General features: G+C 63.6%; 2 protein-coding genes across 2 annotated transcripts; both read left to right on the top strand.

Moving 5' to 3' along the window:
• The first annotated feature begins 3,546 nt into the window (after nt 1–3,546).
• On the top strand, nt 3,547–4,426 carry MRPS12 (mitochondrial ribosomal protein S12). The gene is made up of 3 exons (XM_074810192.1): nt 3,547–3,685; nt 3,784–3,857; nt 3,937–4,426. Exons 2-3 carry the CDS (start codon nt 3,806–3,808, stop codon nt 4,314–4,316), a joined length of 432 nt encoding a protein of 143 aa, XP_074666293.1. The 5' UTR covers nt 3,547–3,685; nt 3,784–3,805; the 3' UTR covers nt 4,317–4,426.
• A 1,035-nt stretch (nt 4,427–5,461) lies between these two features.
• On the top strand, nt 5,462–12,121 carry SARS2 (seryl-tRNA synthetase 2, mitochondrial). The gene is given in 18 exon segments (XM_074810097.1): nt 5,462–5,689; nt 6,159–6,254; nt 6,353–6,382; nt 6,481–6,621; nt 6,692–6,746; nt 7,735–7,798; nt 8,465–8,570; nt 8,666–8,713; nt 9,069–9,078; nt 9,081–9,176; nt 9,287–9,332; nt 9,470–9,557; nt 9,659–9,771; nt 9,856–9,949; nt 10,252–10,321; nt 10,324–10,343; nt 10,423–10,488; nt 10,605–12,121. Coding segments are annotated over 18 exon segments (1,500 nt in total). The 3' UTR covers nt 10,734–12,121.
• The last annotated feature ends 439 nt before the right edge of the window (nt 12,122–12,560 follow it).

The following is a 12,560-nucleotide window of genomic DNA, read 5'->3' as shown; positions in this document are numbered from 1 at the left end:
AACGCTAAACCTACCGCGGCTCGATCCGCGAGGCGGATGGCAAATATTCCTCCCTTCCTCCCCTAAGCTCAGGAGAAATTGGGTTTAATTAAATAAAAACGACGTGGCGGTGATTAGGCTGCCGAGAAGCCCTGGAAACATCCCTGGGATTTCTCCCTGAGCCAGGCGGGACTCCAGGGGACGCGTCGTTCCCTCCGAGCGCCGAGGACGCGGCCCCGCAGCCAGCGATCTCGGCCGGGACCCGCGGGCACGTCGGCCCCGTTCCTTCTTTTCCAGACGCTCGTTTCAGCTGGGAAAAGGACACGGAAATTGGCAGCGTGGTTTTGGGAATTCCCTCTGGATTCGGGGAGATAAAGGCTGCTCTTTTCCACGCCAGGATGCGAGCACGGAAAGGAAAACGTCCCGCCGCCGGTCGGAGGGAACCGTTTCTTCTCCAGCAGCGCCAAATCGGCCGCGAAAGCTCTACGTAAGGTGGAACCATCAGATTACGCTTCCTCCCCTCCCACCCCCTCCGCCAAACGCCCACCAATTCCTCAATTATTCATCAGAAAAGTGAAGCGCGGGGAGATCCGAGCCCGCAAGGCGAAGAACGCGTCGCAGCGCCGTTCCGCGGCCGCGCTCCGGGGCTGCCCCTTCCCAAACCCTTCCCGATCCGATCTCCTCCTCCTCCTCTTCCTCATGCACGGCAGGGCCCCTGGCGAGGCCAACAGCGATTACCGAGGCGTCAGCAGCGAAATTCCCACCTTTTAAACGGAGACGGACACGCCATCGCCGAGCCCCCACGTCAATAAACGAGTCACCAACGCGGCCGCAAAGCGCGTGGAACAGTTCGGAGCAAAACCCTGTGACTTTTTTTTTTTTTTTTAATTTTTATAAAGACTGCTTCCTTCTGGCAGATTTGATAAGCGCTGGGAAAATAAACATCACCTCCGCAAATGGGAATAAAGATAACGGCTATCCGGAAAATATCTGGGAACCCAGAACGTCACGGGAGGGGGAGCAGCAGCGAAGTTTCCACTCGGTGGAGGTGAAACGCAACCTGAGTCGTCGTTACCCCGCCGGCACCTTCCCTGGAAACTTCTGCCGCTATGACACCGCCCAAACGCGTTCTGATTAATTACCTTTATTTGGGAACCTCAGCAGAGCCAGGAGGTTTCAGAAGGATCTTTCTAGGGGTGGTTAAACGACTCCGCGCAGCCTCACGTTACGCCCTCGCCGGGTACCGTGTTTAAAAGTCCCGTTTCTACGTAGCATTTATCAGCATTTCCCAGAAAACCTCCCTCAACCTGCGCCGGGGACAAACCATACATCTAACAGGTTTCCTTCTTCACCAAAACTAAAGATACTTGCCTTAAAAGGCTGCCAGGATTAGTTAATGTTTGTACTGGCAGCCAGCAGCTCATTCTTTGGCCACTGTTCAAACTTTAGGGCTTTATTTAAAACCTTCATTTTTTTTTTTCCACAGCTCTCCTAAGGTCCGTTGCATCCCCACCGCCACGCTCCGCAGCTGCGTATTCCCAATAAATCCAATTTGCAGTTATTTACGAGCCCACCGTGTACGGCGTTGTCAGGGTCCCGCCACGGCCCTGCAGCCCACCCGGTTAATTGCTGCAAAACTCAGTAAATTACAGTGAAAGCGCAACAAAAAAACTAATCTTAAAACTTCCCCCGTTTTGTCCTCATCCCCCTTCAACAAACAAACCACCGCCGGCGCCGGGAACACGCAGAAAACGAAGCGCGGGGCGCTTACGTCCAGCTGCAGATACCTTCAATCGAGAGAACGCGCGGGCGCAGGGAAATGAGTTTACACAAATTAGTAATTTCACAGCCCAAAAATCACACCTGCGCCGGACATTCGCTGTCCCCAGTAACACCTTACGCAGGCAGAGTTTTGGCCGTTGCGGCACCGCTGCCCCACGTTTACGGCCACGGGAGCACCACAGAGGAGTCAGGAGACTGCGGTTTCTAGTCTCACCCTCCTCCTGAGGTGCCAAAACTGGGGCAAAATCCCGTTTTTGAAGGGTTTGGCATCCAACAGGGCGGTTAGAGCAGTCCCGAGCTCCTGTGTGACGGCGCCCGGCTGCCTCTGAACACCTGAGACCCCGGAAAGATCCACCCCAGGGCTCTGCAGCTCAACCGACCGTTAACCCGCCTCGCTACCGGGGGGAGAAGCGTCCTGTGAACGCTGATGGGTGCACGACACCACACAGAACTGAGCGTGCAGATAAAAGACACCAAAAACGCAATTCTTGGATGTTTTCCCGTGCTTCCTGCAACCCGCTCCCGCTCAGCCAGGATGTTAGCGAGAGGACTGACCCGTTTTCCACACCCAGACAGCGGCAGAGGGCTCCGACAGCATTTCTACCAGAACCTAATCACGACGGCGATCGCGTTTCTCCCAATCCTCCTTCCTCCTGCGCTCGGGGAAGAGCATCAGACACACTCTGGCACAGAAAGACCCTTCTCCGATATCGGATCGCAAAGCACACGCACAGAATAAGGACTTTTGAAGAGCGACGTGCGGTGACGGGAGCCCTGGGGTGAAAGGGCTTCTCCCAGCAAATGACTTTGTCTCTGTTTCCTACCTGTGAGGAAGAGAAAACTCTTTTCCAACTCAGCTAAGCATGCCAGGATCCTCCGGTGAAAGACACTGCACGAGAACAAGAGATTTCTGTAAGGTTCCCTGATCCCCAGCACGGTGCAATACCCCATAACCCACAATTTTGACTATTTTTAGGCCGGGGAGGGTTCGGAGGAAGGCAGAGCCCCATCCCTACCCTTCCCTCGGCCTCGCCCCAAATTCCAGGGCTCCTCTCCACGCCCCGGCTCAAGCCACCTGCGCTCCCCTCCAGGCCTCCTGCCACCCCGGCCCCGAGGGTTCAGGCAGGCCTGATACCCCCCCCTCCCCAATTTTGCCACTTTTCCCCCCAAAACTCTCCCTTGTCCTTCTGCTCCCAGCTCCTCAGGAGCCCCCCAAACTCAGCTCCACACCCTCTCGCGCTCCCCTTCCCCCCAGACACCCCCCTACACCCCACCAACTCCCTCACTCCCACACACCCCCCAGCCTTCCCCCCCCAGGGCACCCCCCCGTCACCCTTCCCCAGGACCCCCAACCCCTCACACCACCTTCCCCACGCAGCCAAACCCCCCCCTTTCCCCTCAGGCCCCCCAAAATCCCCCCAGCACCCTCCTTCCCCACAGCCAGCCCCCCCCCTCACCCTCTCGGACCCCCAAAGTCCCCCACCCCTGAGCCCCCCCGGTCCCCCTCCAGCCTCCCCTTCCCCTCAGACCCCTCCACGTCCCCCTCACGCCCTCACCCCCCACCATGAGCCGGGGCTCACCCCTCACGACGGGCCCGGCGCTGCCGCTGCCCCCTCGGGCTCACTCGGCCGCCGCCATGTTGCGATCGAACCGCATCCGGGCACCCGCCCTGCCCGCGTTCCCCCGGCAACAGGCACCGCCCCTTAGGGGCGGGGCTTCGTGCGTGGAGCGCGGGGCTCCGCACAGCGTTTGACCCCGCCGCGGACCCGTAGGAGCCGTCCCGGTCAGGGGCGGGTAAAGGAGAATATAGCCAATCACAGAGCGAGGAGTAGGAGATTGGCGTTCTCGCTGCCCAATCTGAGCGCTGCGCGGCGGGAAGCCGGCAAGGGGAGGTGGTGGCGCGCTAACATGGCGGTGGCGTGAGGTGAGCGCGGCGATGCTTTCTCCCTGCCGGTCTCCGGTGCGGGCTCGGGACGCGGCTGCCGCCTCCCGGGCAGCGCTAACCGGGCGTTTCCCCCTCAGGGTCGCGGTGCTGCCGGCCCGGATGATGCCGCTCCGCGCTCTGCTGAGGGCCGCGGCCTCGCTGAGCGGCTGCGGTGCGTATCCCGCCCCCCCCCTCCCCTCCCCGAGCCGCCCGCGGGCGCTGACCCCTCTCTTTATCCTCCTCCTCCGCAGCTGCCGGCGCGCTCCCGGTGCCCCGGTGCCTGCAGCCGACGTGCGGCATGGCCACCCTGAACCAGATGCACCGGCAGGGCCGGTTCAAACGGCCCCCTCCCAAGTTAGGGGCCACCTTCGGCCGCCCCCAGATTAAGGGGGTGGTGATCAAGAACTTGATCCGGAAGCCCAAGAAACCCAACTCAGCCAACCGCAAGTGCGCGCGGGTGCGGCTGAGCAACGGCAAGGAGGTGGTGTGCTTCATCCCCGGGGAGGGCCACAACCTGCAGGAGCACCACGTCGTGCTGGTGCAGGGCGGCCGCACCCAGGACCTGCCGGGGGTGAAGCTCACCATCGTGCGGGGCAAGTACGACTGCGCCCACGTCCAGAAGAAGAAGTGAGGGGGGGGGGGGGGGAGAGGGCGCGGCGACAGATCCCCTCGGCGTGGGGACGCGCCGTGCCGGGGGCTCTTCCTTCGCTGCACCCATTAAAAGCTGTTGCCGTGCTGAAAGTGCTGTGGAGTGGTGCTGGGGGCACTGGGAAGGGGCCTAGGGAAGAGGGGTGCTGGGAAGGGGCCGGAGGGGCCCCTGGGAGGGCCTGGAGGCACTGGGGATAGGTTTTGGAACACGGAAGGGGCTTGGGGAGGATCTGGGGACACGGGGGGGGGGGTTCTGAGAGCACTGGGTAGGGGCGGGGGAGGGACTTAGGGAGAGTGGAGGGACCTGGGGATGCTGGGAAGGGGCACTGGGGGGGACCTGGAGACACTGGGAAGGGGCCTAGGGAATGGGGGGGGAAGCTGGGGGTGCTGGGAAGGGGCCTGGGGGGGACCTGGAGACACTGGGAAGGGGCCTAGGGAATGGGGGGGGAAGCTGGGGGTGCTGGGAAGGGGCCTGGGGGGCCCCTGGGAGGGCCTGGAGGCACTGGGAATAGGTTTTGGAACACAGAAGGGACTTGGAGGGAACCTGGGGACACTGGGGGGTGGGTGTGGCACCACTAGGAAGGGGCCTGGCAGGGACCTGGGGACACTAGGAAGGGGCCTAGGGAACTGGGGGAGAGCTGGGGGCACTGGGAAGGCGCACTGGGGTCTGAGGGCACTGGTAGGGGCCAGAGGAGGGATCTGGGAGTGACCTGGGGGCATTGAAAAGGGGTTGAAGAACCCTGGGAAGGGGCCTGGGGGCACTAGGGGAGGTCTGGTGACACTGGGAAGGGGTCTGGGGGTACTGGGGGGAGCCGAGTGCGCTGGGAAGGGGCACTGGGGGAGATCTGAGGACACTGGTAGGGGCTGGAGGAGGGATCAGGGAGGATGGGGGGGGCACTGGGGGATCTGAGAACACCAGTAGGGGCCAGAGGAGGGATCTGGGAGGACCTAGGGGCACGGGGGGGGGAGTCTGGCGACACTGGGACGGGGCCCGGGGGACACTGGACGGCGCGCTCGGGGTTGGAGCCGTGCGGGGGGCGTGGCCAGAGCGCTCGGGTGGGCGCGGTCGCGCTTCTCCCCGCCCCTTCCGCTCACGTGACGCCCGTCAGCCCCACGCCGGCGTCTAAGATGGCGGCGCCCAGGGCGCTCTCGGCGGCGCGGCGGGGGGCGGCGGCGGCGGCGCGGGGGTGTCGCGGGGCGGGGGGCGGGGCCGGGGCCGGGCTGGGGCGGAGCCGTTTGTACGAGCACGTGCGCGAGGGCCTGAGCGCGCGGCCGCAGCTGGACGTGGCGGCGCTGAGCGAGCACGAGCTGGAGCGGCGGCGGGGGCCGCTGCGGGGGGGCGACCTGCGGCAGATCGTGAGCGGGGCGGGGCCGCGGGAGGGGCGGGAACGGCGGCACCGGTGGGGGCGGGTCTGTCCGGGGAAGGGCGGGAACGGGGGCAGCGGGGGGAGGGGGGTGTGTCTGTCCGGGGAGGGGCGGGAACGGCGGCACCGAAGTGGGGGCGGCCTCGGGGTGGAGCCTGCGGGGAGGGGGCGGCCGGTTGGATGAATGGGAAGGGGCGGGGCCTCCCAGTGGGCGGGGTCATGGGATGGACGGGACCTCTCAGTGGGCGTGGTCACAGGGATGGGCGTGGCCTCGTAGTGGGTGGGGTTAGGGGGATGGGCGTGGCCTGGGGTAAGGGCGGGGCTGAGCGGGAAGGGGCGTGGCTCACGGAGGCGCTGGGGGCTCTGCTGAAGGGCCGTGGGTCAGGATGGGGCGGGGCTTGTTTGCGGAAGGGGGCGTGTCCATTTGTAGCCACGCCCCCGACACCCCCCCACCCCCCCAGGTCCAGACCGAGTCCCGGCTGGGGGAGGTGCGGGCCACCATCGCCCGCTTGGAGGCCGAGAAGGGGCAAGTGGCCCAGGGCGTGCGGGCCCTGATGGTGAGACCCCCACCCAGGACCCCCCTGGGACCCCCCTGTTCCCCCTTTTCCCCCCCCCCCAGTCCCCCCACCCACATCCCACCCGCTCTCCCCCGCAGGCAGCCCATGACAAGGAGACGACGGAGGCGGGTAGGGACATGGAGGGGGGTGGGGAAGGGGGGGGTCCCTGCTCCCATGCGGGGGGTGCTGGGGGGGTTCCCCCCCCCCCCAACTCTTCTCCCCACAGCTCCCCGCCTACGCGGCCCTACGAGCCCGCGGCCGCCAGATCCGGGCCCAGCTGCAGGCGCTGGTGGCCGAGGAGGCCGCCCTGGACGAGCGCTTCTACCTCAAGGCCCTGCAGCTCCCCAACCGCACCCACCCCGAGGCGGTGAGTTTGGGGGGGTTCACTGCATCCCCCCCCCCCAACACACACCCCCTGACACCCCCTTTTCCTGCAGCCTGTTGGGGACGAGAGCCAGGCCCGCGTGGTGGAGGTGGTGGGAGAGAAGCCAGGTATGGGGGGGGATGTGCCTCAGTTTCCCTGCGGGGATTTGAGCTGAGAGAGGCCCAACGAGGGGAGAGGAGGAGGAGGAGGAGGAGGAAGAGGAGGAGGAGGGAGAGGAAGAGGAGGAGGAGGAGGAAGAGGAGGAAGAGGAAGAGGAGAGGAGGAAGAGGAGGAAGAGGAGAGGAGGAGGAGGAGGAAGAGGAGGAAGAGGAAGAGGAGAGGAGGAGGAGGAGGAAGAGGAGGAGGGAGAGGAGAAGGAGGAGGGAGAAGAGGAGGAGGAGGGAGAAGAGGAGGAGGAGGGAGAGGAAGAGGAGAAGAGGAAGAGGAGAGGAGGAGGAAGAGGAGAGGAGGAGGAGGAAGAGGAGGAGGGGAGAGGAGGAGGAGGAGGAAGAAGAGGAGGAGGAGGAGGAGGAGGAGGAGGGAGAGGAAGAGGAGGAGGAAGAGGAAGAGGAGAGGAGGAAGAGGAGGAGGGAGAGGAGAGGAGGAGGAGGAGGAAGAGGAGAGGAGGAGGAGGGAGAGGAGAAACAGGAGGAGGGAGAGGAGAAGGAGGAGGAGGAAGAGGAACAGGAGGAAGAGGAGGAGAAGGAGGAAGAAGAGGAGGAGGGAGAGGAGGAGAAGGAGGAAGAAGAGGAGGAGGGAGAGGAGGAGGAGGAGGAGGAGGAGAAGAGAAGAGGAGGAGGAGGAAGAAGAGGAGAAAGAGGAGGAGGAGGAGGAGGAGGAAGAGAAGAGGAGGAGGAGGAAGAAGAGGAGAAAGAGGAGGAGGAGGAGGAGGAGGGGGAAGAGAAGAGGAGGAGGAGGAAGAGGAGGAGAAGGAGGAGGTTTCCTTCGAGTGATTTCAGGGGGTGGAGGAGGAGGAGGGTGCCCTGGGTGGGGGGAGGAAGGCTCTAGCAGGCGAAAAGAAGAGGGTCCATGGGGCGAGGAAGGCTTTGGGGAGGAAGAGGAGGGTGCCTGTGGCGAGGAAGGCTCCCACCCACTCTCCGGCTTCTGCCCCCACAGCGTTTGACTTCAAGCCGAAGGGTCACCTGGAGCTGGGGGAGGGGCTGGACATCATCCGCCAGCGGTGAGCACCCAGGGGTGGGGGCAGGGACAGCCGGGTGTCACCCCGTGTCCGTGACACACGCGTGTGTGTGTCCATGACACGTGTGTGTGTCCCCGTGACACACGTGTGTTTGTCTCCCTGGTGACACGTGTGTGTGTCCCATGACTTGTGTGTGTCCCATGACTTGTGTGTGTCCCATGACACGTGTGTGTCCCCGTGACACGTGTGTCTCTGTGACACACATGTGTGTTTCCCTGTGACACATGGGGGTGTGTGTCCCCTGATAACACACGTGTGTTTGTCCCCGTGACACATGCGTGTGTGTCCCCATGATACATGTGTGTGTGTCCTGTGACACATGCATGTGTCCCCGTGATACATGTGTGTGTCCCCACCATGACAGACGTGTGTGTGTCCCCATGACACGTGTGTGTGTCCGTGACACAGGTGTGTGTGCCCGTGACACACGTGTGTCCCTGTGACACATGCGTATGTGTCCCTCCGTGACACACACGTGTGTGTCCATGACATATGTGTGTGCCCCGTGACACACACGTGTGTGTCCATGACATATGTGTGTGCCCCGTGACACACACGTGTGTGTGTCCCCATGATACATGCATGTGTGTCCCTTGTGATACATGTGTGTGCCCCCGTGACACACGCGTGTGTCCCCCCATGCCGCAGGCGCCTGTCGCACGTCTCGGGCCATCGTTCCTACTACCTGTGCGGGGCCGGGGCGCTGCTGCAACACGCGCTCGTGCGCTTCGCCCTGGCCAAGCTGCTGCCCAAGGTGCGTGGGGGGGCCCAGGAGCCTTTAGGGGGGGGGGGCAGGAGGCTTTGGGGGGGCCCCACACCCCCCCTGACACCCCTTTCCCCCCCCCCAAGGGTTTCCTGCCCATGACGGTCCCTGACCTGCTGCGCGGCGCCGTCTTTGTAAGTTCCCTGCACCCCCCTGCCTGCCCTGGGACCCCCCCCCAAACTCTGGGAGCACTGGGACCCCCCCAGGGGCACCTCCGTGACCCCCCCCTTTCCAAACTCCGGGAGCACTGGGACCCCCCCGGGCAGCCCCAGGACCGCCCCCCCCCACCCTGGGGCACCCCTGGGAACTTCCCCCCCCCCCCCATCTCTGGGAACACTGGGACCCCCCATGACCCCCGCCTCAACTCCAGGAGTGCTGGGACCCCCCAGGACCCCCCCCCTAACCTGGGGCAGCCCCGGGACACCCCCCCCAACCCTGGGGTACCCCCAGGACCCACCCCCCCCGCAGCAGCCCCGTCCCCCCCCCCAGGAAGGCTGCGGATGCAGCCCAACGCCACCCCCTCGCCCATCTACACCATCGACCCCTCCCGCTTCGAGGACCTTTGCCTGGCCGGCACCTCCGAGGTGGGGATCGCAGGTGAGGAAAAATGGGGTAAAATCCGGCAAAAACGGGGTCTGTGAGTCTTTGGGGGGGGGCAGGAGCCCCACTGCCCCCCCCCCCGCCCCAGCCCCATCCCTCTGCTCCAGGGTACTTCATGGACCACGCCGTGCGGCTGGAGGACTTACCCCTCAGGTACAGAGACCCCCCCCTCTCCGCAGGAGCCCCCCCCATTCCCAGTTTGGGGCGGGGGGGGCCCAAGGCACTGGGGCGGGGGGGGGGGGGGGGGTGCGGCGAGGGGGGCGGTCCTCACCCCCTTTTTCCCCACCCAGGGTCGTTTGCTCCAGCACCTGCTACCGGGCTGAGACCGACACGGGACGGGAACCGTGGGGGCTCTATCGCGTCCACCAGTTCACCAAGGTACTGGGGGGACTGGGGAACTGGGAGAAGGATCCAGCGTCGGGGGGGGGGGGCGGATATTTTTGAGGGGGGACACACACATATCACCCTGTCCCCCGCAGGTGGAAATGTTTGGGGTGACGGCGGCGGAGAGCGGAGCCGAGAGCGAGGCGCTGCTGAGCGAGTTCGTGGCTCTGCAGAAGGAAATTTTCGCCGAGTTGGGGTTACATTATCGGTGAGCGCAAGTGGGGGGGTCCCCGTGCGTGTGTCCCCCCCTTTTTTTTCCTCCCCCACACCCTCGCTGACAGCCCCCCCGCAGTGTCCTCGACATGCCGACGCAGGAATTGGGGCTCCCCGCTTACCGCAAGTTCGATATCGAAGCCTGGATGCCCGGACGGGGCAAATACGGGGAGGTGAAACAACTGGGGGGGCTGGGGGGGCAATTCCCACCCCCCCCCCCCCCCCGCAATTTGGGGGCCACACAGGCTGACCCCCCCCCCAACCCCTTTACAGGCTCTGAGGGCAGATTCCCCCGTTACGTGGGTCCGCAGGGTGTCACACCCCCCCCCCCCCCATTTTGGGGTTCGCTGAGGAATTGGGAGGGGGAATCCCCTCACGGTGGGTGAACCCCCATTGTGGGGGTCCTCGGAGTGAAGGTGGGGGGGTCCCCAACTGCCTCTGAACCCCCTTTTTTTCCTCCTCCCCCCCCCCCAAGATCTCCAGTGCCTCCAACTGCACCGACTACCAGAGCCGGCGCCTGAACATCATGTACAGCGACGGGGCGGGCGGCTGCGGCACGCGCACACGGTGGGTTTGGGGGGGCCCCCCCCCCAGGGGATCCCCAAAACTCTCTGACCCCCCACTAACTCCCCGCGCCCCCCCCCAGGTTAACGGCACCGCCTGCGCCGTCTCCCGGATGCTCATTGCGCTGCTGGAGTGTAACCAGTTACCGGTGCGTGGTTTGGGGGGGGGGGGGGGATACAAAAATGGGGGTACAGAGAAAATTGGGGGGTACCCTAGGGTGCTGGGGGGGGATAAAGGGGGGCTCAACCTGCCCTGCACCCCCAGGACGGCCGCGTCCGTGTGCCCCCCGCCCTGCGGCCCCTCGTCGGCCAGGACGTGCTGAGCCGCCCCTCGGCCCCGCTGCTGCGTTACATCGGCCCCAACCAGCCCCGGGGGGGCCGCGAGGGGCCCTGAGGTGGGGGGGGGACACGGGACACACGGACACGGGACACACGGACACAGGACACATGGACACGGGACACACGGACACACGGACACGGGTGTCTGTGTCTGCCCCCCGTGTTAATGAGCCCCCACAATAAACACCATCGTCACCCCCCTGTGAGAGCTGCAGCCTGTGAGCGCACGCGTGCTCCTCCGGGGCTTTGCACATGTGTGTGCGCTGTGTTTGCACACGCGTGTTCTCTGCACATGTATGCAGTCTGTGGGCATTCACACGTGTGCACGCTGTGTGTTTGCACACATGTTCTCTGCACATACCTGTGCAGCCCACGTACACACACATGTGTGTGCTCTGTGGTTGCACACGTGTGTTCTCTGCACGCATTTGTGCAGTTCATGTGCATTCACACACGTGTGTACTCTGTGTGCACGCGTTTTCTGCATGCAGATATGCAGCCCATGTGCATTCACGTGTGAATGCTGTGTATTTGCACACACGTGTTCTCCACACATATATGCACAACCCAAGTGCGTTCACATGTGCACTGTGTTTGCACATGTTCTCTGCACACACGTATGCACTCCATGCGGATTCACACACGTGTTTTGTGCATGCACATAGGCAGTGTGCATTCACACGTGTGTGCTATTTGCACACACGTGTTCTCTGCATGCACATATGCAGCCCATGCGCACTCACACATGCATGTGCACTCGGCCTTTGCACACATGTGTTCTCTGCACACGTATGCAGTCCCTATGCGTTCATATGTTCACATCTGTGTGTTGTGTTTGCACACACGTGTTCTCTGCATGCACATATGCAGCCCATGCGTGCTCACGCATGCATGTGCGCTCTGTGTTTGCACACACGTGTTCTCTGCACACACCTGTTCTTTGCACATGTATACAATCCAGGCGCATTCACACACGCATGTGCACCCTTTGCACACGCGTGTTTGCTGCACATACATATGCAGCCCATGTACATTCATGCACGTGTGCGCTCTGCGTTTGTATACGTGTGTTCTCTGCACACATGTATGCAATCCATGTGCATTCACACACACGTGTGCAGTGTTTGCACACGCATGTTCTCTGCACGTATGCAGCCCACACACATTCACACATGCACGTGCACTCTATTTGCACACACGTGTTCTCTGCCCGCACACACGCAGCCCGTGTCCACTCACACATGCATGTGCGCTCTGCGTTTGCATGCACGTGTTCTCTGCACACGCGTGCGCAGTCCATGTGCATTCACACACACGTGTGCGCTCTGTGTGTGTTTGCACATGTGTGTGAGAAGGAGGAGGAAGAGGAGGGCATTGGGGGCCGCGCGGTGGCCCAACGCTTCTTTATTTTACAACAACCGATATAAACCCTCTACGCTACAACAGAGACTTTTTTTTTGGGGGGGGGCAGGATTAGGGGGTTCAGGGGGGTGGGGGGGGGAAGCGGGGGCTCCCCCAAAGTCCAGCCAACGGCATCGGGAGCCCCCGGATAAATAGGGGGAGATCTGGGGGGGGGCCCAAGGGGGCCCCATCAGTCCAGGCAGCGCCCACTGTTGATGACGATGTCGTCGTATTCCTCCTGGGGGGGGGGGGGGGAACACCCAGCGCTCAGCACCCCCCAGAGTTTTGGGGGCTGTTGGGTGCAGGGTGAGCCCCCTGTGCAGCGGTCTCCATCCCTCCCAGCACCCCTGGTACCCCTAAAACACCCCAAAACCCACCTTTTGTCCCCAAAACCCCCAACCCCAGGCACCTCCATCCCTCCCACCACCACCCCCAATTTTAGGGGGCTGCTGAGAGCAAGGCGAGCCCCCCCCGCCCCCCA

This window comes from Strix aluco, chromosome 33, assembly GCF_031877795.1.
Source record: "Strix aluco isolate bStrAlu1 chromosome 33, bStrAlu1.hap1, whole genome shotgun sequence".
Taxonomy (NCBI): domain Eukaryota; kingdom Metazoa; phylum Chordata; class Aves; order Strigiformes; family Strigidae; genus Strix; species Strix aluco.
Note: the sequence above shows the minus strand (reverse complement) of the source record. Positions and strands in the feature narration are given on the sequence as shown.

Bases quoted from the DNA above. Each gene is read 5' to 3' on its own strand.
- MRPS12 (XM_074810192.1), top strand. From the start codon at position 3,806: ATGATGCCGCTCCGCGCTCTGCTGAGGGCCGCGGCCTCGCTGAGCGGC. The intron at 3,858-3,936 runs GTGCGTATCCCG...CCTCCTCCGCAG, and splicing joins GGCCTCGCTGAGCGGCTGCG to CTGCCGGCGCGCTCCCGGTG.